The 21908-nt window shown below is 40.3% G+C and overlaps 2 protein-coding genes across 6 annotated transcripts in view; one reads left to right on the top strand and one right to left on the bottom strand.

Annotated features, from left to right (window-relative positions):
- The window catches only part of nrg2a (neuregulin 2a), a 101630-nt gene extending 89661 nt beyond the window's left edge, over window positions 1-11969 (top strand). For 3 of the 4 annotated variants that reach the window (XM_089016463.1, XM_089016462.1, XM_089016465.1), the window contains exons 6-11: window positions 1223-1246; window positions 3126-3228; window positions 3308-3431; window positions 4388-4515; window positions 4589-4810; window positions 8723-11969. In XM_089016463.1, the coding sequence (XP_088872589.1) occupies window positions 1223-1246; window positions 3126-3228; window positions 3308-3431; window positions 4388-4515; window positions 4589-4810; window positions 8723-9377 (1256 nt within the window). In that variant the 3' untranslated portion in view covers window positions 9378-11969. The remainder of the gene's footprint in view (window positions 1-1222; window positions 1247-3125; window positions 3229-3307; window positions 3432-4387; window positions 4516-4588; window positions 4811-8722) is intronic. The other variant, XM_089016464.1, reaches the window with a different exon arrangement.
- A 323-nt stretch (window positions 11970-12292) lies between these two features.
- slc22a6l (solute carrier family 22 member 6, like) lies at window positions 12293-21682 on the bottom strand. Of its 2 annotated transcripts, none has more exons than XM_089016467.1 (11): window positions 21470-21682; window positions 18850-19369; window positions 18664-18767; window positions 18415-18569; window positions 18157-18325; window positions 17027-17150; window positions 16824-16939; window positions 16499-16713; window positions 15465-15573; window positions 14472-14675; window positions 12293-14370 (listed from the first exon to the last, which is right to left on the bottom strand). In XM_089016467.1, the coding sequence occupies exons 1-11, from the start codon at window positions 21526-21528 to the stop codon at window positions 14295-14297; spliced, it is 1851 nt and encodes a 616-aa protein (XP_088872593.1). In that variant the 5' UTR covers window positions 21529-21682; the 3' UTR covers window positions 12293-14294. The 2 variants fall into 2 exon arrangements, with proteins under 2 accessions (XP_088872593.1, XP_088872594.1); XM_089016468.1 differs by lacking the exon at window positions 21470-21682 and adding an exon at window positions 20077-20349.
- Window positions 21683-21908: the final 226 nt, after the last annotated feature.

The raw sequence follows: 21908 nt of genomic DNA, 5'->3' as shown, positions 1-21908 counted from the left end.
TACAAAATAATAAAAATGGCTACGCTTTTATTTAAACGGCTACGCTTTTATTTTTTAACGATACAAAAAAATTAGCGGCGCAAGCGAGTAATCTCTGACTATTATTTGGCTATTCAAAACGCCGTATTCTGACAGGGTCGACAATTACCGCTTAACATAAACTATTTGATTGTAAATTCACAAGGTTGTTAGGATGAAAGGACAACCGACACCATTTTTTTTGTTTCCTAACTGACATCGGAAAAACGTTTTATAGCATCTAAAACGCAGGCTGATATTTTTAGTCAAATGCAAAACACCAATAAAAATGACTTAAAGTGACCCAAAACTACTTCAAAATGGCGGGTTTCAGAAGGTCCCGCCCCCTTGTTCATGACGTCACGCCAAGACGTCTTCACCTTGCTCTAGAATTAAAACAATGGCTTCAGATTCGGAGAAGATGCTTTCTTTTTACTCGTCCAGTTATGAATATGATTCAAATAGTTCTGAAGAGGAAAGCATTGTACTCAATTAAAGAAGTCCTTCTGTATTAATTCGAGCCATCATGACTGCAATGTAGCATCCCAGAAAATGCACAACATGGGGCACAAGCTCCGTTTGAAATGGGCTGATTTGTCTGCTGGGAATTTGTGTTAACTAGTATCAAAAAGTAGTATTGGTGCAACACACAACGATTCACCATCGCATTATTTATGTGTTTTCCTTCTAATTTCGCCATCAACACGATGTTTTTAGAGCAAACAAAGTACCCAGAATGCATTGTGTGTCGCTTTTCAGTCAGGGGCATTCCTGACATGACGTCACGTCAGGAATCGTCACCAACTCGAAAACAAGACTTCCTGAATATTCAATGCGAGTCTTAAAACGTAAAATATAGCTAGATGCCGTGGAATCTTTGTAAAATACGCTCAGTAGAAGTCATTTGAAGCCATTTTACAAATTATGGACACAACTTGTCCGGAGGCCTGCGTTGTCCTTTAAAGAATGCTCGGATCGTTGTTGTTTGCGTGTTGCATGCTGCCTTTTGCAAATGTGCCCCTTTTGTTTGTTAAATGTTGCTAACAATGCCTGACGTAAGTCAAATCAGGGATCACGTTATTGTGTCCGTTTGCCCACACTACATGTTCCGAGGTTACTCTTTCATAATCTGTTCTTTTTGTTTCTCTTTTTTGTTGTTGTTGTTGTTTTTTTTCTTCCAACTGTCAACTTTCTATCATGGCAGATCATCTTGGGATTGAATTTATGGGTATGGAACAATCCATTTTGATTATCAGTCCTGAATCGATACTAAAAATAATATAAAAAAAGCAAAAAAAAATCATTTTGACATGCATCCGATCCATCTGTGGTGTGACTCATGCCGTCCCCGCAATTAACCAATCAACCCCCCCACCCCCACCCCTCCCACCGGCCTTGACAAAATGTCCTCTCACTCATCAAGAGTGTGGAAAACCCTGCAAGTGATTCTACCATCCAACACGAATTAACATGGATGTCATCGCCCGTACTTCTCATACCATACGCGCCGAGTCGGCCGTCTGACTCACATCAGCGCCCAGTCCTTCTTTTGTTTTCCTCATTCCATCTTTAACAAGCATGATATATCATGTTTGGAACTGCCGGATGCCTTTCAAATCTCGCCTGCGTATGCTTTCCTTTTCTCTTACTTCGAGTGATTTAGTAGCTGCGCCTTGCCTCTCACTCCGTCGAGCTGAAATTCGCCGATCAAGTATATAAAAAGTCTGTGTTTGATTTAGCTTTCAAGGAACAGTTGTTGATATGAGCATGCAATGATATATTTAGAGCCTACGGTCATGATTTGCTTCTGTTTGCTGCTATTTCCGGCCTCCTTTTGACAGCTCTTATTTTCATCAAGCTTTTCCAGAAAAGTATTTGAGTGGTTCGAGGGTGAAATGAACATGAGCAAGTGTAGTTCCAAACTAAGACAGTCCCCACGTGGGAATTGAATCGGGAAATAGGACAGAAAATTTCAGCATTTTATTCCATTCAAACTCATGTGCAAAACATTTTTGGGACGCACCTTAATAAATAAAAATAAATAAATGAAGACCGATACATGAAGAGAGGTACATGAGGACAGGTACATAAAGACAGAGATACATAAAGACAGATTCATAAAGACATAGATAAATAAAGACATAAATATAAATACTCAAACAAACATATGAATAAATACACTGTATATATATATATATATATATATATATATATATATATATATATATATATATATATATATATATATATATATATATATATATAAATAAATAAAAATAAATACACAATGATAAATAAATACATAAATGATGTATTTTGTATTTTTGTATTTTATTTATTTTTTATAAAAGTTCAATATGACCTCACATATAAGGCACATCGGCGTATAAGGCGCAGGGTCATCTTTTGAAGTAAATTCTGGCTTTTGGTGCACCTTATACACCGGAAAATACGGTACTGCAACTTCCACCCTCTTAACATATAATACGATAGATGAGTTTGTTGACTTCTAGTTCGGTCAATTGTAATGAATGAGTTTTAATTGAACTTAAAAAATCCTGTATAGGAAAAAACGGAGCCACTGTTATTTACAATGTCTTAATTTGCATATACAATGCAATATAATTCATTTTTATTGCTATAGTGCCTTTGCAACAGCTGCAGCCGTGATAGAATGTTACATAATTCTGTTGTGTTAAATCTAAAGCAATGTTTTTCATGATCCACGAAAACAACCCAGTTTGCTGCAAGGGCAACCACTGTTATCTATATTATGTCATAAACAGAAATTGGCCCAATGACGTCAATTGGCTTGAAAACATCTATAGGAATGGCACCAATGTAACGTGTTTATTACATTATTTATCCTTCCCGCCGAGGAGCGAGAGAAAAATGCGACCCTCAAACTCACGCAACCTCTTCTCTGGAAAAGCTCCCAAGTTTTAATATTGTTTATGTGATGATGTAACACGTAAATAGTCACAGCCTGTTAGAAGTATTTTAAAGTTCATACTGGCGATGTGTAGCACAAAGAATGAAGAAACTTACGAGGATGCCGACTGTCTTGTCCCCTCACTGTGTGTGTTTTTGTTGCGCGCTGTGGACAGAAGCAGAAGAACTCTACCAGAAGAGAGTCCTGACAATCACGGGCATTTGTGTGGCTCTGTTGGTGGTGGGCATCGTTTGTGTGGTTGCCTACTGTAAAACCAAGTAAGCAGCACTCCAAATTGTACCGTAAAGTCTTTTATGAACACATCCCGACATAATCAACCGTACCCTTTCTGAACAGGAAACAAAGAAAGAAGATGCACAATCATCTGAGACAGAACATGTGTCCAGAACACCCGAATCGGAACCTAGCAAACGGACCCAATCACCCAGGACCAGGACCAGAGGAAATCCCCATGGTAGATGTGAGTTTCTGAAGAAATGTTTCTTCAGTTTTTACTGTAACGATTCTTGTAATAGGTTGGGAATGATATTTCAACGCCGCCCTTTTTCTAATAATATCATCTGCAAAGCGTATAGTGTAAGAGTTTCAAACTCATTTTTTGTTGCCGGCCACTTCGGAGTTACGGCTCCCCTCGATGGACTGATGTAAAATCTCAATGTTTTTGGATTGGATTAGCCGTTATTAGTCTCAATGGAGAAATTAACATTTCACAGCAGCAAATTTATGAAAGGAAGAGGAAAGGAAAAGAAGAAGTAGAAAAACAAAATGCAGGCGCTGCTGTAAAGGCAGCCACACTCGCGATGCCATCTTGAAGTCAAAACAACAACAAAAAGCTAAATAACAAATAATGTGACACAGCACAAAAGACACAGACAGTCATTCAATCTTTAACACTTTCTCCACCGCCTTTGTTGTATGAAGCAGTTCTAGATGAAAGAGGAGAGGATCAAAGCATCCTTTTCAACAGTGGATCAGCGACATTATGGTGGAATGTGCTCGTCTGCTACAAGCTAAATGTTGAAAGCAAACACGAAGTTGTAGCATCCATTGACAAAAAGAGATTGTCTCCAATCTCCTATCCCATGAAAATCCGCTTAAATTCCAAGCTGTTCCACATACGAGACAAATAAAGGTTCATCTAATCTAATCTAAGGCGCGTACAAGCAAGTATTTCTTGCCCATTACAATTTGACATTTCGATACAGAATTCAGCAAGGATCATGACAGTTGACACACAAGATTTGCTCCCGCGGGCCACATAAAATGATGTGACGGGCTCAATCTGTCCCCCGGCCCTTGACTTTGATACCGATGTTATAGTGCATTATAGGTTCATCTTGAAATGTTACCACAAGCGTCAAGTTAATAATTACCATAACTACAAAATATACCCAATAAAACCTTATTTTGATCCAGTACATATCAAAGAACATACCGGCAACCGAACGAGTCATACGGCCTGCGACAGAAGGATCCTTCCCGGCCAGCCACACCTCTTCCAGATCTCACAATTCTTCCACACGAGCCCATTCATCAACTCACAGGTGAGCGTGCATCGCGTGTCTCAATTCCACAGGAATTAAACGCGTGCCTGACACCCGTTTATGTTAACTCCAGACCCGAAGAACGGACGTGGAGCCTGGAACATTCGGACAGCGTCCTCTCTAACTCGCCGGGGATGATGTCATCATCAGTTGGGACCAGTAAATGCAGCAGTCCCGCATGCATGGAGGCGCGGGCCCGGCGGGCTGCACACTGTGCTTATAACGGCTCCCATCGGCCGGGCCTTCAATATGGGGACTCATTTGACTCCCTGGGAGACTCCCCGCATAGCGACAGGTGGGCTCATTTTTGGCGGTAAAAAAAGAAAAATGAGTCACATGGTAATGGATTTAGTCTTATAATAAGTGTGACTTTACACCATGGGTTGCCAAACAACTGTCAAACAAAAACACCGTGTGCATGCCGAGCAATCAAAGCACAAAAACAAGCGGCTGTATGAATTGGCGTGACCAAACCAGACAAGTTATGTCTTGCATTTTGTGTGTTTTGACTTCTTTTATCTGTTTATGTGTTAATTGAGCTTAATTCAAGTATCTGCGCGTGAATCCGGTCTTGGATTACTATACGCAGCCCGATTACATAAGCCAGATTCCCCGCAGAGTCCAGTAACAAATAACACGGTTACGGCAACAGCGTGGGAGACTTGCAAAATCAGCACTACTGTGGAAATCTCAAAGTCTCCCTCGGTCTTAGTGTATAGCGATGCGCCATCAGCGAAATGCAATTTCTGCCGAGTTGTCTATCTCGCGTGTTGTGCGGGTGCATTGGCGGAGGACTTTTTTTTTGATCCGATGCAAGAGTTGAATCAGAAATATGCCTTTGCACCCTGTGTTAATTTAACATCTTTATCCTCGGTTTACAAACCCCTTGGCTTACGAACTTTTCGGTTTGTGAACGTTACATTTATGAAAATTTTACCTTGGCATATGAACTTTTTTTGTACACGGAGCTGCCTCGATGAGTGATGTGTCGTTCGCAAACAAGCCCGTTCTTTGAACAACAAAATGGCAGTCGACTGTTTTTCTCCTCTATTCCTCACCCCCAGTCTTCGGTTAAAGCCATGTGATTGGACAAGAACGCAGCAGTGAGGGGGGTGGTTTAAACATTAAACAGGCAGTTTAAACAGGCAGACGACAGTGAGAGATTTTCAATTTTTGATAGTTCAAAGGCACAGTGTACACTACAAGTTAACATATCCCATCAATCAGGCTCCACAAACAACCTGCACAAGCCATCTGTACACTTGATGCAAAAAGCGTTCAACCCAGCTAAACAGAACACAATTGATGAGGAACTAGATAAAATTATGACTTGTTTTTTATCAAGTGTTTAATGTTGCTGAAAACGACCATCACAATGGTAAATAAAACGACTTTATTATATAGTACAGTTTATTTCTTTGTTTATAATACCATAGCACATTTATTATACAAAAAATAAGATATATTTTGTGTAGTTTTAGGGCTTAGAAAATTAGAAAGTAGAAAAGTATGTTTTATGGGGACCTGGGAATGGATTATTCTCCATTTAATGGTTTCCTATGGGAAAATAATTTTTGGGATACACACTTTTCGCCTTACACACTCTGTCTGGGAACCAATTAAGCCAAGGTATCACTGTACATCTTGGATTAGGGTCGAATTGTGTATGTGAGATAGCTAAATTTGGTAAGCACAAAATTTGAAACAATATCGGTGCCTCAATGACTTCTATACATTCTGCAAAGCAGTTTCTCAAATATTTTTTTCTATAGTGTTCAAAAGTAGGTCAGTGGGTCATGGTCAGAATATACTGTAACTGCAAAGTATGAGGATGCGTAAATTGCAAGTTTGTAGCCAGTGTATGTGACTTGCCTGTCTTATGACTTGGTTGATTTTTTTTTTTGCAGTCTTGCTCCACACTTTCCGTTCTTAATATTGATTGATAGTTTTTTTAAACAAATATGGAAATCACAATCACCTAAAATATATATGAAAAATCAAAAACGGAAAAAAAAACTAAAAGTGGCGCTTAAATAGATCCTTGTGGAACACCAGATGATGATAATGATGTCAACACAGCCGTCCGTGGGAGCATCCAAAAAAGAAACCATGTTGGCCTTGATTTTGGATGACAGTCTGTGTACCAGTGGCGGGCCATGAATTTCATCGCTGGACCTTCAGTAGTGCTACGTCCGAATCAATCCAGACTGAAAAAATGTGGTGCGATTTACTACAAGGCCGCTAGAGGGTACCATTACCCAGGAAATAACTGACCTAGCTTTCTTAATGATGTCCATTTTGAAAATGGCTTTAACAGTAAATCTCCAACCAAATTGTGCGTTGACAAAACTGCTATTAAATTAACACAATATATTTGCTTATGCAGCTTGCTACCAATAAAGTGTGCTAGCTCTGGCCATATGCTCTTGTCACTAGCGGCTATGATTGGTTAGTGACTAGTCAATCATAGTTTGCAAAAATTTATGACATTGACCAGCGCATTCAAGAAAGCGTTTGTTCCCCTTTTGACACATTTTAATGCGACAGGGCCTGCAGAACTGATAGTGAAGGCATCCAGGAAGATTTCTGACCCTGGTAACAAATGATGGCTGAATACAAAAACACACATCTGGAAGCAGCGCAGCACGGGAAAAGTAATGAAAACAAGTTGAAAGACAATTTGGAATTATTTAATAAAAAATAATGGACAAAATATAATTAACATCAGTCCGTGATTCTGCTATTTTTAGGCCTGCAGAGAAGGTTTTACATGACTTGACGGTACGCCACTGCTGTGTACTCTCGAGACGCAATAACCTGTCAATCACAGAGCTATTACAGCCCCTCTCACATTCATACCTATGCAAAAAAGAGTCTTCAATTCATTTTAATTCAGTATGCTGTTTACAAATGTGACACACTACCCGGTGAATCAGATCACACACACACACATGCAGGCATGCAATGAGCCACGTCGGAATGAAATGACACATTTGAGAAAGAAAAGTCCCATTTGAGATTCAAAGCTTTGAAGTTGGGAATCTCAACTCTGTCATTTTTATCCCAAGTGTTATGACGTGTCTGAACAGAAAGTCAGGAACAGGAAGTCCATCTGTAACAGACTCAGAAACAGGAACACATATTCAGTGTTACATCTGTGTAAACTATCGCTGAAAATGTTTCTTCAGTTCACATCCGAAAAGCTTCGTCAGCGAACTGAAATTTGCTGGGAGCCCTATATATATCCCTAATGTCCAGAGGTGGCATTGCCAGACCGCTGCTATGATAGGCCCCTTGGGGGGAGCAGAGGACTATTCACTGAGGCTACGCTGATTACTTCTTTTTTCCTGACTCATTATGGTCTATTACTGGCCCTGATTGCCCCATTCAGTGTCTCAACATGTATATGTTTACACTTACATTTTGTATTTCTTGGAAATCGTTTTATAGGAAATTGCATTTAGATTTAGATCAGGAAATTCTTGATTTAGGAATGCTGTTCGCTACAATACGCCTGTGTAAGCTCTCAGTCGTACAGGAGTGGTTCATTGATGAAAAGGTTTCTTCAGCCGTCATCTGTATTTTTTTGAAGGTGTCAGACGTTTCGCTTCTTATCCAAGATGATTCGTCAGCGAACTAGTCTTCCCTACTGTCCTATTGAAAGGGGAGTAAAAGAAGCTATTTTCATAAAACAGCAAAATCCTTCACTAAACCGCCATGGTGGGGTGAGGTTCAATTTGGATCGTTCGTACAACAGATTGCATAGGCAACATAACCTTAGTTATGCTGCTCAGGTGATACCAGAGCAAATGGGGCAATCAGCCCAGTTGTAGACCTCATACTCAGGCAGGACAATATAAGTAATCAGTCAGGACAATATAAGTAATCAGTGGAGCCGCAGGGAGTAGTCCTCTGCTCCCCCCAACTTCAGAGCAGGGACCAAACAGAGCCCCGACACATCTAGACAGTCGGAATATATATATAGGGTTGAAACTACCAGCAAGACTTTAGTTCGCTGACGAATCATCTTGGATAAGAAACGAAAGGTCCGACACCTTCAAAGAAGTACAGATCACGGCTGATGAAGCCTTTTCATCGATGGTCACTACAATGTTTTGTTCGGCGAACTTGGGGTCCAACCAAACAAGGGATGTCAAAATTCTGCCCAGTAACTCCCAAAATGAAGTCGCTTTCTGTTTCCCAACAGATACGTGTCAGCCCTCACGACACCATCCCGCCTGTCGCCAGTGGATTTCCATTATTCATTGCCCCCGCAGGTGCCTAGCTTCCAGATCACCTCGCCCAACGCCAGCCACGCCATGTCCCTCCCCCCGGCTGTCCACAACCCGTACCCCCTGGAAGACAACCAGCCTTTGCTGCGCCGCTACCAAGTGCCCCTCCACGACGCCCAGTTCCAGGAGGCCTACCGGCAGCAGCGGCGCACCTACCCCAACGACAGCAGGGGCAGCCTACCCTCCAGCCCCTACCGTCCGGCGGACGACGAAGACTATGAGACCACCCAGGAGTATCTCTCCTCGAGGGAGCAACCAAAGAGAAGCGGCTCGGGCGCGCCCGATAGCCGGCGCTGGAGGAGATCCAGACTGAACGGCCACGTGGCCCCGCGCGGATACGAGGCCTCGCGGGATTACGGCTCCCGGAGTTGCCTAACAGGAAGTGAGTCGGAGGAGGACGGCGAAAGCACGCCTTTCCTCAGTATGCAGAACATGAACGCTGAGCCATCCACCATCTACAGGCCGGTGGACGGTCGGACTCCTCAGCCGTCGGGGCGGCGCAGTGCGCATGGGAACGTGCAGACGAGACTTACACACTCCCGCTCCAAACCGGACACGACACCCCATTAGCGAGTGACCATGAACAAACAAACAAAAAAGTCAGTATAGTATAGAACCGCATCTATAAGAAATATTTTTATTTTATATAACTGACAGATATTCTAAACAAATGAAATATTTATTTTCATTTTAGCAAAAAGTTGTCTACTAGTTAACAGCAAAGACTTTTTTATAGGGAAAACTCTATTTATATGTACGTTTTGATTTACAGCATAAAGATATGTGCCAGTTTTTTCACTATGTCAAAAAAGAGAAAAAAAATAGAGTAATATTGTGGTGCCTTTTGCTGTTTGCCGATGCCAGAGGGCCAGTGGAGGTTTTTGTAGTCTTTCTTATACGGATGCCTCATTTTTTTTAATACACATTGATAATTAGTTTTTTTGTTCATTTTATCTTATTTCTCTCTCTCTCTGGTTGAACATTTTTTTTTCCACGTCACATCCTTTGAGGAGTCAGACCCCACTGGAACGTCCTTCCATATCACACAATATAAACCACTTTCATCACAAAAAAAAGTGTATGTTTACATCAATGTAAATCACCTTGTAAGGTTTATCATCTGGGATCAAAATAGAATGCCTGGTTAATCAACGCCATTTTTTCTACATGTGTCACGTGGGGATGCACGTGTGTGTGTGTGTGTGTGTGTGTGTGTGTGTGTGTGTGTGTGTGTGTGTGTGTGTGTGTGTGTGTGTGTGTGTGTGTGTGTGTGTGTGTGTGTGTGTGTGTGCGTGTGCGTGTGTGTGTGTGTGTGTGTGTGTGCATGTGTCACCATGCTTGCATGTATCGTTAAGAGTTCCAATGGTTGATAATGGCATCGACCTTGAGGGTTTGCCAGTATGCATCAAAAATACACAGAACCACTGCTTTATACACAGACCCCCGACCACCACCGCCACATACACCCACCCACACACACACACACACACACACACACGCATGCATACACGCACACACGCAAACAGACACACCCACAACTCCCCCTGAGTAGGCGCAGGTGAAGCTGCGGTAGGTTGTGTTAACTCATTCACTGCCATTCACAAATTTATTCGGGAATTAAAAATATGACGTAGAGCACCATTCCTGATTTTTTTTTTTTGCTTGGATGCCGATAAAGCACTTGACCATGCCTCTGGCAATAGTTTTCCCCTTCCACAAGGGGCAGCATTTCCGTTTTTTCCATGTTCGTGCTTTGTTACAGCTTCCGCTGTTGTTAAAGCGCTATATCAACCAATATGTATGTATTGCATTGTATTTTGAACACCCACCCTCATTTCAAACTCATATAACTCCATACCCATATAATTTAGGAATTAACTATTTTTTTCTGATGAAAGGAGAGCGTCTAAGGTTTCTTACGCCGCGTTGAATGTTTATGTAGTCCTAAAATTCAATATTTTGTGGGCTCTGAATTTTTCATGAAAAGGACAATAACCCTGGCACTGGAGTGGACACATTTTTGCACATGTCTGGCAGTGAATGAGTTAATTTATGCAGGTCATTGCTTGATGTGTTTACATATATTTTTACCCACCCCGCCTCACCCCAAGCCTGCCGCATTAAGCTTCCCACCCACCTTTTTTTTCTGCAGACTCCCCTCATTTAAGCCTTTTTATGAGCCTCGCAAATACCGAGTTGCTTGGCACAGAGTGACCCCTGCCATCAGAGGTGGTGGGTGAAACAAAACGATTGCATCTGTTTTCACTCAATTGTTAACCCCGCCAACCCCCTGCACCCCCCCTCTCACCACCACCCTTTTAAAATCCTTTACTTTACCATCCTGTGTCCATTCTAGTTTTTGTGGGTCTCTGTTTGAGACCGCACAGTGTCTCAGGATCCCCCCCATCACCACCCCCATCCCTCACCCCATTAATTCTATTTGGGGCCTTCACACCATTATGCACTCGTACCCTAAACACTCACATCAAATCAAAAGAACAAAACAATACTACACAACATGAGTGGAACAGCTACGAAAGAGATCATACAATGCAAAAATATGCAAACTTTGTATTTTGCCGTTTTTTTTCTGACCGTACTATGTGTGTGTCATGCCTGTTGTGTAGAATGAAGCGACACAGTCAATGCATGTTTAACAGTTATTTTTCTTCCTTTGAAAAAAAAAAGCCATCAATCGAGTTTCTTGTGCACACGCTTGTTTTTTATCACTTGGTTTTGAAACTTTTACATGCACTTCCAGTAACGTCAAGTAGCATCCAAATAGTGTCTCCTCCGATAGTACTGTGTACCTACCGCTTTGTCTTATCGACAGATTTAGTCATATCAATATCAGCCTGATGCAAGGAATCAAACACATTCACACCCCCGAGAAATTTTAGAAAATTCGAGCGGAAAGAAAGTTGCTATGTTGTTATGAAGCATTGAAAAGAGATGCTAACGAATGTGCTGCACTTCTAATTGCTCTGTGATAATTCCACACTGTTCTTATTATGAGGAATGAGCATTGGTCACATGTCACTTGAAGAATATTTCACTTTGCTTGCCTCCAAAAGCGCCTCCAACATAAATTCTGCCTTTTTCTCCTCACTTTAGCATAACGGACCATGTTGCGGTTTCCACCAGGCATGCTGTGCATATAGTCTCTCCTATTAGTTTTAAGGCGCACTCTCAATTGACCTCACGCCCCACCAGCTTGAAACTCCTTTCCTCTGCATGTCCTTGTGGTCAAGGTTAGATGGGTGCATGGTTTTCAAAAAGGAGAAGAAAAAAACAGACAAGCAGCAGTCAATTCTATTCCAGTTGGTGAAAGTGTATTTCATTTCACATTCAGCAATAAAAATACAGCCCTTTTGCCCCCATAGATCCCCTCACATGTAATTCCTGGAATATGCGAGAAATAAAAGAAACAATGCGAGATTGTCATAGATTGTAAAATAAAATGAAAAATTGATTCCACCTGTTCATATGAGGAAAATAAATCTTTATTCATATCATTTTTATGATGTAATTATTTCTGCAGTTTGCTCTGAATCTTGGCATGAATACACATCATATGAATGTGTACAATATGACATTTTTAGAGGAACACGTATTATTTTATTACAGTTCTTGAAAGGAACAACACATTTTCTTCAGAGGTATGGAAACCACCCAAGTATTTACATTTTTATAGTACTGTATTATAAAGGTTAAAATCAATTTTAAAAATAACTGCCTGCCTCCCGATTTGCTGAACAAATTTGAACACCTCCGTGACTCCGTATTGGTCAAGCGGATGTGTTTTTTTTTTCGGCAATGTCTTCTTAAAATAGTTAAACGTGTACAGTACATGTATTGTACTGTACTTTGAGTTTAGCATTGAGGAAAACATACCACTAGATGGCAATACAAAGGACGAATACAACTCCCAATAATTGGTCAGCAGGAGTCCCTGTAATATTATTTAAATAGTAACGTAATAGTGGCAGAACTTTTGAAGTAAATCAAAAAGGCGAGGAAAACTTGTTACGGCCAACATTATCATATTATACATATTTTACAATGAACGCCTTAATACAATTCTGGATTCAGAATATGTGTATTTTACTGAAATTATTCGTTTTATTCATGCCACGATATGTTAAAATTAGATGCCATGGGATGATGGGAACATTTACGTGTTCTTATTTTTTTTTCATTTTATCATTATTTATTCCTTTACTTCAGGTAATTTGGGTAATTTATTCACGGTTCTATTGTTGTGGCATGTATTTGGTGGATTTTAGAAAGTCAAAATACGGTCGTGAGCTTCCACGACTCTTATTCACTGGTGAGTCACGTGACGTTTCATTTAAAAAAAAAAAGGCCAGTCGAGTTGGCAGTAAGTGAAAAATGCAGTAAAAATATAAAAGAACGTGAAAAATGTATAATGGATAACACGCCCAACGATAGTCTTTAAAAAAGGACACAACTTTGAAAAAGATGTTGGCGGAATGAAAAGGACTCGAAAAGTTTGATGCAATATCACAGATTTCCGCTGGAGGGCGGTATCGGCACATCAACAGTTTGGCCTGCGGTTGTTTGGAACGAGACGCATTTTAACAAACATTTCCGAATGACGACGTTTCTTTGTCAACAAAAAAATGTGTTTTTTACTTTATCTTGAATCCTATAATAGCCGAGTTTGTATTTTTATCGACGCATTCGGATTATTGCAAAATTTAAAATGTATTTAAACGTCGAAGGGAAAAGAATAATTAAATGCATTGAGTAATTACGGTTCTCCGAGCACCTGCCAATTATTTTGCTTGAGCCTCCCTGCAAACTTTTGGGGTTAGCTGAGAAGCACGAAATTTCTTATTTAATTGGTCCAAACGTTTGGATAGAAATGTCCAAGTACTTAATGTTTCTTTTCAACATTTTCCCCGTGTTTAAGTGCTGAACAGCAACGTCCAATTAAGTTCATCTGTACTACTACAAGTGCGTTTCGGTTAGTCCTGAAATACCACTGGAAAGCTGAGTGTAAGGTGGAACTACAACTTGGTTCAATATTAGTAAGTCTCAAACGTAACCACACTAAGAAGTTTAAAACAATATTTAAAATGTTGTTGCTATAAATATTATTTTTTTAGTGTGCTTGTACTGTGTTCAAAGCAGACTGCGGCACTTGTACTGTGCGGTATTTGAAATAATAAACGTATGTTTTCCTTTTAAATACATTTAGAAATAACTTCCTTTAAGTGACTTCAAATACAAAATATCTCGAGTCCCCAGCATGACCAACGGCCTTTAATGCTACAATACAATGCTATGTTTTTGTTTTCTTCACGATTGACCTCTCTATAACTAGTATCAGCCTCCATAATCTCATCAGTCATACTGGAGACGTGGAAAATAAAATGAAATCACTGCAAAAAAAAATGACTGCAAAAACAGCAGTAGCACCTCTCATTTCATTAACACGAGAGTTGTACAATTTTGATGCATTCAGGTAACCTGCTTTAAGAGATTGGTGTCAGTGGCTGCTTCCTTTGGTGGCGTTTTGGAGGTTCGACCAGAGCCCCTGTATGGAAAGCAGATAATTACATGGGTCAGGTTTTTTTTTCTCATGATTCACTGCATGTGTTTATGTTTTACTTTTGTCAACATGATGAGTCCGTTTACCTGTCCTCCACATCTTGTATTGTGTCAGGAAGCGGCGACCCAAGTGTTTCTGGGAGGAATAAGGCAGCCACTCCACTGATGATGGGTGCTCCCCCGTAGATCAATCCCGGCAGCCAAGGTATGTAATCACCGCTAAGAAGCACCATGGGGGCCACCATCGCCCCCACGCGAGCGCACATTGACACCCAGCCCATTCCGTTCTGACTGAGGTACAATGTTAATGTTATCCTTTTTGCGTAATACAATTGAAGTTATGGTCGGTTTGTAACACTGAATGTTCTCTAAAACACTTTCTTCTAAAAACATCTATGTTTAGTAAATTAAAGACTCCAAATGTTCCATTTGTGTGCAAAGCCAGCTCGTGTCAGCTTTAGCTCGCTCTCAGTACACTGAATATTTAGGAGGTAAGACCATTGGGTTTATGTGACCTTGTTTTGTCTTGAACTGGGTCACAGTGTTGTTAATTTTTAGCACTTAGCCATTGACCTTTAGTGGGACACACACAGAGACTCCCGCACGCACACCGCAATGGCCTCCACTGGAAATATTTGATGAATTCAATTTTAAATGCTCTCCATCCATCCATTTTCGATAGTCGACCATTTTGTATTCATTTGCAGATGAGCAGAAGTGTAACCAGGTACTTTTTGGGCTTGGAGAGTTAAACAACCATTCAAGCTCATTTGTACACCTTTGGAAAATGGAGTCTTCAATTAACTTAGCGTACGTGTCATTATGGGAGAACGCCGGAGTACCCGCAGCAGAACATGCAAACATAATTTAGAGCTATTTTACATTTCCAATCTAAGACATCATGTCATTTGAGGCATTGCGTAATCAGTCAGAGTGGCTTGTCAGTGTGATTATGCCGCTCAAATAGTCAAGGAGAAAAGTGCTCAGCCGAGGTTGATTGTCTTAATGAGCTTATGTTTTTCAACGACATAATTTTTTTTTCTTCTCCAGCTAGCATTTCACTTGGAATTTCTATCTTACCGAATGATGGTGGGGAAGAGCTCTCCAGAGTAAAGGTAACAGCAGCTGAAGGAAGCAGCGAGACAGCCTTTGCCCAAGACAGCCAGTGAGGTGCGTAGCGTCTGATGGTCTGTAGATCAGTGAAATGTAAGTCTTTGCTCAGTATGGGGAGATTTATTGCAGATGTCAAGAGATTTTTTATTTTAATATGTTTGTGTTAAAAACAGTGGTGGGCCATGGATTTCCTCGCTAGGCCTTCAGTAGTGCTATGTCTAAATCAATCCAGACTGGAAAAATGTGGTGTGATATACTTCAAGTCCGTTAGAGGGCACCATTAGTCATTACTGACCGACCTTTCTTAATGTCAATTTTCAATTTTCTCAAAAGTCCATCTTTAAATTGGCTTTAACAGTAAATCTGCTACAAATACATTTATTGTCCTCCTTCAGCCATTGTGGGTTGACAAAACCACTATTAAATCGACACAAAAATATATTCGCTTATGCAGCTCGGTACCGATACAGTGTGCCAGCTCTGGCCAGTATGCTCTTCACTAGTGGCTAGTGATACTATGATTGGCTAGTGACTAGCCATTCATGTAGCTAGCCAATCGTAGTCTACGAAAACTCTGACGTTTCCAGCGCCCTCTAGCAGGCCTTGGATTGGTCAACTCAAAATCTAATTGGTTAAAACAACAGTTTCATTGACACATATTTTATACTCCAGGGCCCGCAGAATTCATTGTGAAGGCGTCCAGGTAGATTTCTGACCCTGGTAAGAAACGGTGGCTGAAATTTGATTCGTTAAATGTTTACCTACGAAAACACACATCTGGAAGCAGCGCAACAGTGGAAAAGTAATTAAGCGAAGCTGAAAGACAATTTGGAATTATTCAAGAAGAATTCACGGTCAAAATGGAATTCACATCAGTCCGTGATTCAGATATTTTAGGCCAGTGGAGAAGGCTTTGCAGGCCTTGACGATCCATCACTATTTAAAAATCTAATCTAATATTTTGACACACAGCTTGCAACACACCATTTGTTTAGCCATACCATAAGGTACCATCAGATTGATCAGTACTGTGATTCCAGCCAGAATAAGTGCACCGCTTTGCGATGGACGACGTCCGATAAAACTCATTGTCAGAGTTATGACGATTTTGGCGGGAATATCCACAGCCCCAAAAATGACTTGTATTAAGTAGAAGTCCACACCAAATTTCTGGAGGTCCATGGCCAGCCCATAATAGGCAAAGCTTGTCGAGAGCCTGCGGAAGCGAAATGAAAGTGTCTTTAAAATTTGAAGGTGTCATTTTCAAGGTGTGAAAAGTGCTTGAATATAACGAGAAGTTACTTGAAGCGCTGAGGTTTTGCTCACCAGACTGCACAGAGGCAGATTGTCATTGACCGCATTGTGGGTGTGCGGAATAGATCTAAAACGGTGTAGGAGCCTTGTGAGTAAGACATTTCTTTCTTCATGGCCTCTTGTACCATCTTTACGCAAAAAGAAAGTCACCCTCACTCAATCTCAGCTTCTATATCCAACACAAGAAAATGCTCAAGTTAGGAGTTTCCACTTACTGTAATGTCAATTTTGTCTCCTTCCTTGCGACGTCCGTTTATTTTAGCGACGCACTTTAGGTTCTTGATGGCTTGGTCATAGTCGTGGCTCAAGACCAACCATCTTGAAGATTCATAAAACCACCTGGATGAGAGCACATTCGATTATAGTCCGACTGCTATTTTCACAGTATTCACCAAAACCGGTATGAACTGGGTCCGATTTTAACATTCCCCTGTAAACAACTGTTTACCTTTTTCATTGACGCCATCACAGATAGTTTTGATTTTTCAGTTGTGTTTAGAGTGAATAATAGACTAAAATTAAGCATGGGCAAACATTTAGCACTCCTTCAACATGAAAATGTAAATATTTTATTAATTAGCAGAGTGAGAAAAAGCTCCCCCCCCCATCAAAATACCTATTTTATCTATTTTTCAAATTTACTTAGCATGCCTTGTGTCACAGAGTAAATGATGTAATTGTGGTTTGTCTATTAGTAAGTGGACGCCCCCTACTGGTGACCAAACTACATGATTAAAAATTTTACAATTTTACAGTGCCTTCAAAGTTGTAGTTTTTTTAATATATATTTAACATTTTTTATCAAGGCACAAATTAATTTAATGTAATGTAGTGTAATTTTAATTGTACTTCAAATAAAATCTCCTTTTATTCAGAATAAAATAATAAGATACAACAAAATACAATAATATTCTTTTATTTTAATGGGTTTATTTTAATGTATTTATTTTAATTAATTTATTTTATTTTATTTTTATGTGTTTTAATTTATTTTAATTTATTTTGTTTAATTAATATGTGTTTATTGATGTATGTATGTTTTTATTTATTTATGTATTTATTTTCATAACTACCTTTGACAATTCGCTGATACTGAACAGCACCTCCTGCAGTTTGCAATTTTGTTCGCCATTTTGTCCAACTTCAAGTAACAATAGATCAATTATCAATTTCACGCACACACAATCAGCATTAACCTTAACCTATGTTCCAATTAGGCAATTTGTTAGTTTTCCACCAAAGGTAAAATTCATACAGCATACAAAAATACATGAAAAAAAAGATTGAATGTTTTGCTGAATCATTCATTGCAGGATGCTCATCAACTCAACTCTGATCATCTCACCACGAGTAGATGAAGAAGACATAGAAGGGTGATGACGCGGCCAAGGTCAACCATCTCCAGTCCCGAATGAAGTAAGCGACACCCGGCTGGATCAACTGTCCCAACGTGTAACAGTAGCCTGTGAGAGTGCCCACCCCGGTCCGCACACGGGTCGGGATCCACTCCACAACTTTTACCAAGGAAAAAAAAAGGTTCTGTTTTAAATGTGACATGCTCATCTGGCCATTTTCCCTCTCCCGGTCAGACTGAATTACTCACTGAGTGAAAAAGTGTTGAGACCCATGCCTGACAGTGCCATTCCACAACCAAAGCGGCACAGGCAGAAGATTGGGAAGGACGTGGCGAAAGCGGCACCCGTCCCGGCCACGGCCATCAGCAGGTGAGAAATGATCAATAGGATGCGTCGCCCAAACCTGAGATCATATCAAAATTTCTAGTACACAAATGAGTTTCACTAAAATAATGGAAAAAAAAAAAGAAAAATGAGAAGTGTCATAAAACCGTTACTTGTCTGCGAGACTTCCCAAGACGATGGATCCCACCAGAACACCTCCCATGTAGATGGTTTGGCCCATTTGCTTCAAAGGGCGCAGATCGCACACCAAATCCCACTGAACGCATCATTGAACAACATTTTCAACACCTCTGCACCGAGACCTATCAAACCACCAGGATTATCAAATCTGGCTTTACCTCCGATATGATTGTGGAGGTCATCTCACTCATATTGTAGGACCATCCATCAGTGCATCCCTGGAGGCCAATATCCATGTCAATTTCTTCCTGAGTCTCTTGTTCCAAAGTGCCATTCTTGCCCAGAAGATGCCACTGTGGTGCAACGTAGCGCAGGCAGCTCTGATGCTTGCCCTTTGAGTCCAAAGGCACGGTGACTGTCAAGATTTCTTGCGGGCTGAGCTTGAGCTGAGATAAATTTGCATGCGCGCTGCAGTAGTGAGGAGGCACGGCCGCCACAAAATTCTGCAGCAGGTTGTGACTGGCCATCAGCAGCACCGGAATACAGAGCAGGGTCACGTGCAGGACCTGAAAGCGGCCTGTGCTGCCCACCTGCTCAAGAAGGTCACCGAAAGCCATTTTTAAAAGATTTGTTTTTTTATTTTTAAGTCTCCAGAAATTGGTTAATAGCGTCTGGAGTTGTAGTCGTTCCGTTCCAGAAACATTGCTTGTGACGCCTTGGTTGTCATCAACACAGCAACTGGAAGTAGAGTTAGGAAAACAATTGCCAATTAATTTCTGTTGTATTCAACATTTTTAATTCAAATCACGAGTTTTTAATGTTAAAAAAATAACATGAAATTGCAATGGACACTCTCGTGATTGGTTGCAGTTTCCTGGTTCTGGTCAACGCTAAGACTGAAAACCGTGTGACGGTTATCAAGCATATTGAGCTCTATACAAATCAATATGTATTGTATTTTATTGAAACGGGTTGAATTGGGATTGGTTGTGAACCTCAAAACATGGTTTTCATTTTAAATCACCACAATAGGCCAGCATTGCACTACTATCTTTTTGAATGCTATGTTTTGGTGATATAACAAAACTGTTTATCTTGTTGTTTTCTATTTATCAGATCCACAACCTATATACTGTAAATACAGGTATACAGAAGGAATAATACAACAACAAAATAAATGTTAGGAAAATCCTACTAGAACAGCTGAACCTATTTACACCGATAAGCTACCTTTAATATTTCTCTGATCCTCACCTTACTTGCCCTCTCCTGATTTGCTATAAAGTTATTAATGCAAAAACTAAGTGCATTTAAAAAAAATAAAAAGCAGGTAACTCCTTTTTACAATTTAACTGCCCCTGTCTCCACCCACCATTCCAAACAATTTAAGATCAAACGCATTGCTTTTGTCTGTGCAGTTTCCAGTGAATACAGGAAAGACTTACCTTCAGAATGACATAAACGAAAGCTTTCAGCTTCAGACACCTCAAAGCTCCCAGTAGATTGCACAAGAACATCAACTCAAATGAAAGAGCAAAAAATGAAAAGGAAGTCGGTAAAGTTGTGGCTGCATGTTAATGCAAATAATCAGCTGTCAAATTCCAGTGATTTTTTTTTTTTCTCCTGAACTTTAGATTTTTGGAAGTGCTATTGAGCAGACCGCACGAGGCATTAGCGGCCTACTCGCTTAACGGTGAGCTTGAATACATTTTTTTTTTGCTGAATAGGATCAAAGTCTGGTCGGGAAAGGGAGCAAAAGTGGGCGGTTACATATTCTTGACTCATTTTCCACTCCCCTCTTCTTATTAGTGATTTCATGTTTTGCAGTCTTAAAGTCCCTGCTTATTTGTGTTCTTTGTAAATGTGCTAACACTTACGACAACAAACAATAAATAGCACTCACCCCAAAATCTGTTGAGCCGAATTGGTTAATACCATAATCAGCGTAATCCATAATGATAAGGGAACACTTGGAATCCCTAATAATAGTAATAATAATAATAATACATTTCATTTACAAGCACCTTTCAAAACTCACAGTCACAGCATAAGTTTTTCTGTGGGTGAGCAGCGGCAGCCACAATTGCCAGCGGAACTCAACTCGGAAGTAACTCAAATAGATAGAAATCTCACTAGCTAATAGATAGCTAGCTGGCTAGGTAGCTATCTATATAGCTAATAGATAGCTAGCTAGAGAGCTAGACAGCTAATAGATAGCAAATAGATGGCTAGGTAGCTAGCTAGACTGTCATAATTTATGATGTAACAGGAACCCTGACCATGAATTGAGATTAGTACATTTTCATTTTTTTGGGCACATTGTGGGAAAACGCATTTTGAAAATATGCCACGAGTGCCCGTTATATGATGAAGGTCAAGGCGTTGAAAGCTTCAGGCGTTCTGACTGTGGGAAATCAGATCAGAACTGTCATCTCGCTATTGTAAGAGTGCAAAGCCAAATCCCTGCATTTTGTGTCGTGCTGACCAGTTTTGAGGAATGCATGCCGCTTGTGTAATGATCAGCGTGAGGTGTCAGCCTGAATGAAGCTGCAGGTGCAGCAACCCCCCCCCCCCCCCCCCCCCCAAAAAAAAAAAAAACACGAAAAAAAATTTGAGTCAGCTGTGAGAACATCATCGTACTTTATTTAAACTCATTTTGGGTGATACTTTGAATCCCAAAAGTCAAGATAAAACACTGAGACCACAAATGTCATTGCAAAGATATAAATAGTTTTTGTTGTGGTAAATTTGCAGTGCTTTTCGAGATTCTGAAGGCTATTGACCCTGACAATAATTATTAAAGATCGCATGTCACATCCAGTTTTAAAATGTACAAACCGTATTTTCTGGTGTATAAGGTGCACCCCAAAGCCTTGATTTTCTTCAAAAGATGACATTATACGCTGGTGCGCCTTTCCCTTTGTTTCCCCAATTTAAGCCTCCGCCATTGAGTTACATTTGGACTTTATGCTTGTAAAATCAGATATGCATCACAAAGAAGACTCGCTGTCTTCTGTTTTATTGCAGTGGTCAAGCATGACTGCCGCCACACTGACAGTAGTAACAGATTACTTATTTTCCCCCGTTGGCCTTGAACGTCTCATGAGTTACAAATACCGTGAACACAAGTAACATATAACATCGACCTCTTGTCAATGACCGAAACGGGAAAAAAAATGTTCCCTGCAAATTTTTCATGAAGCGTTAACGGTCCAAAAGTCTAAGCCATGTGACAATGAGCAATTGTGTCTGAAGGCTTAAAACAACAACAACAATC

Source organism: Hippocampus bargibanti, linkage group LG16 (assembly GCF_051943395.1).
Source record: "Hippocampus bargibanti isolate YZ-2025 linkage group LG16, ASM5194339v1, whole genome shotgun sequence".
Lineage (NCBI taxonomy): Eukaryota > Metazoa > Chordata > Actinopteri > Syngnathiformes > Syngnathidae > Hippocampus > Hippocampus bargibanti.
The sequence above is the reverse complement of the archived record's forward strand: the minus strand, read 5'-3'. Positions and strand labels throughout refer to the sequence as shown.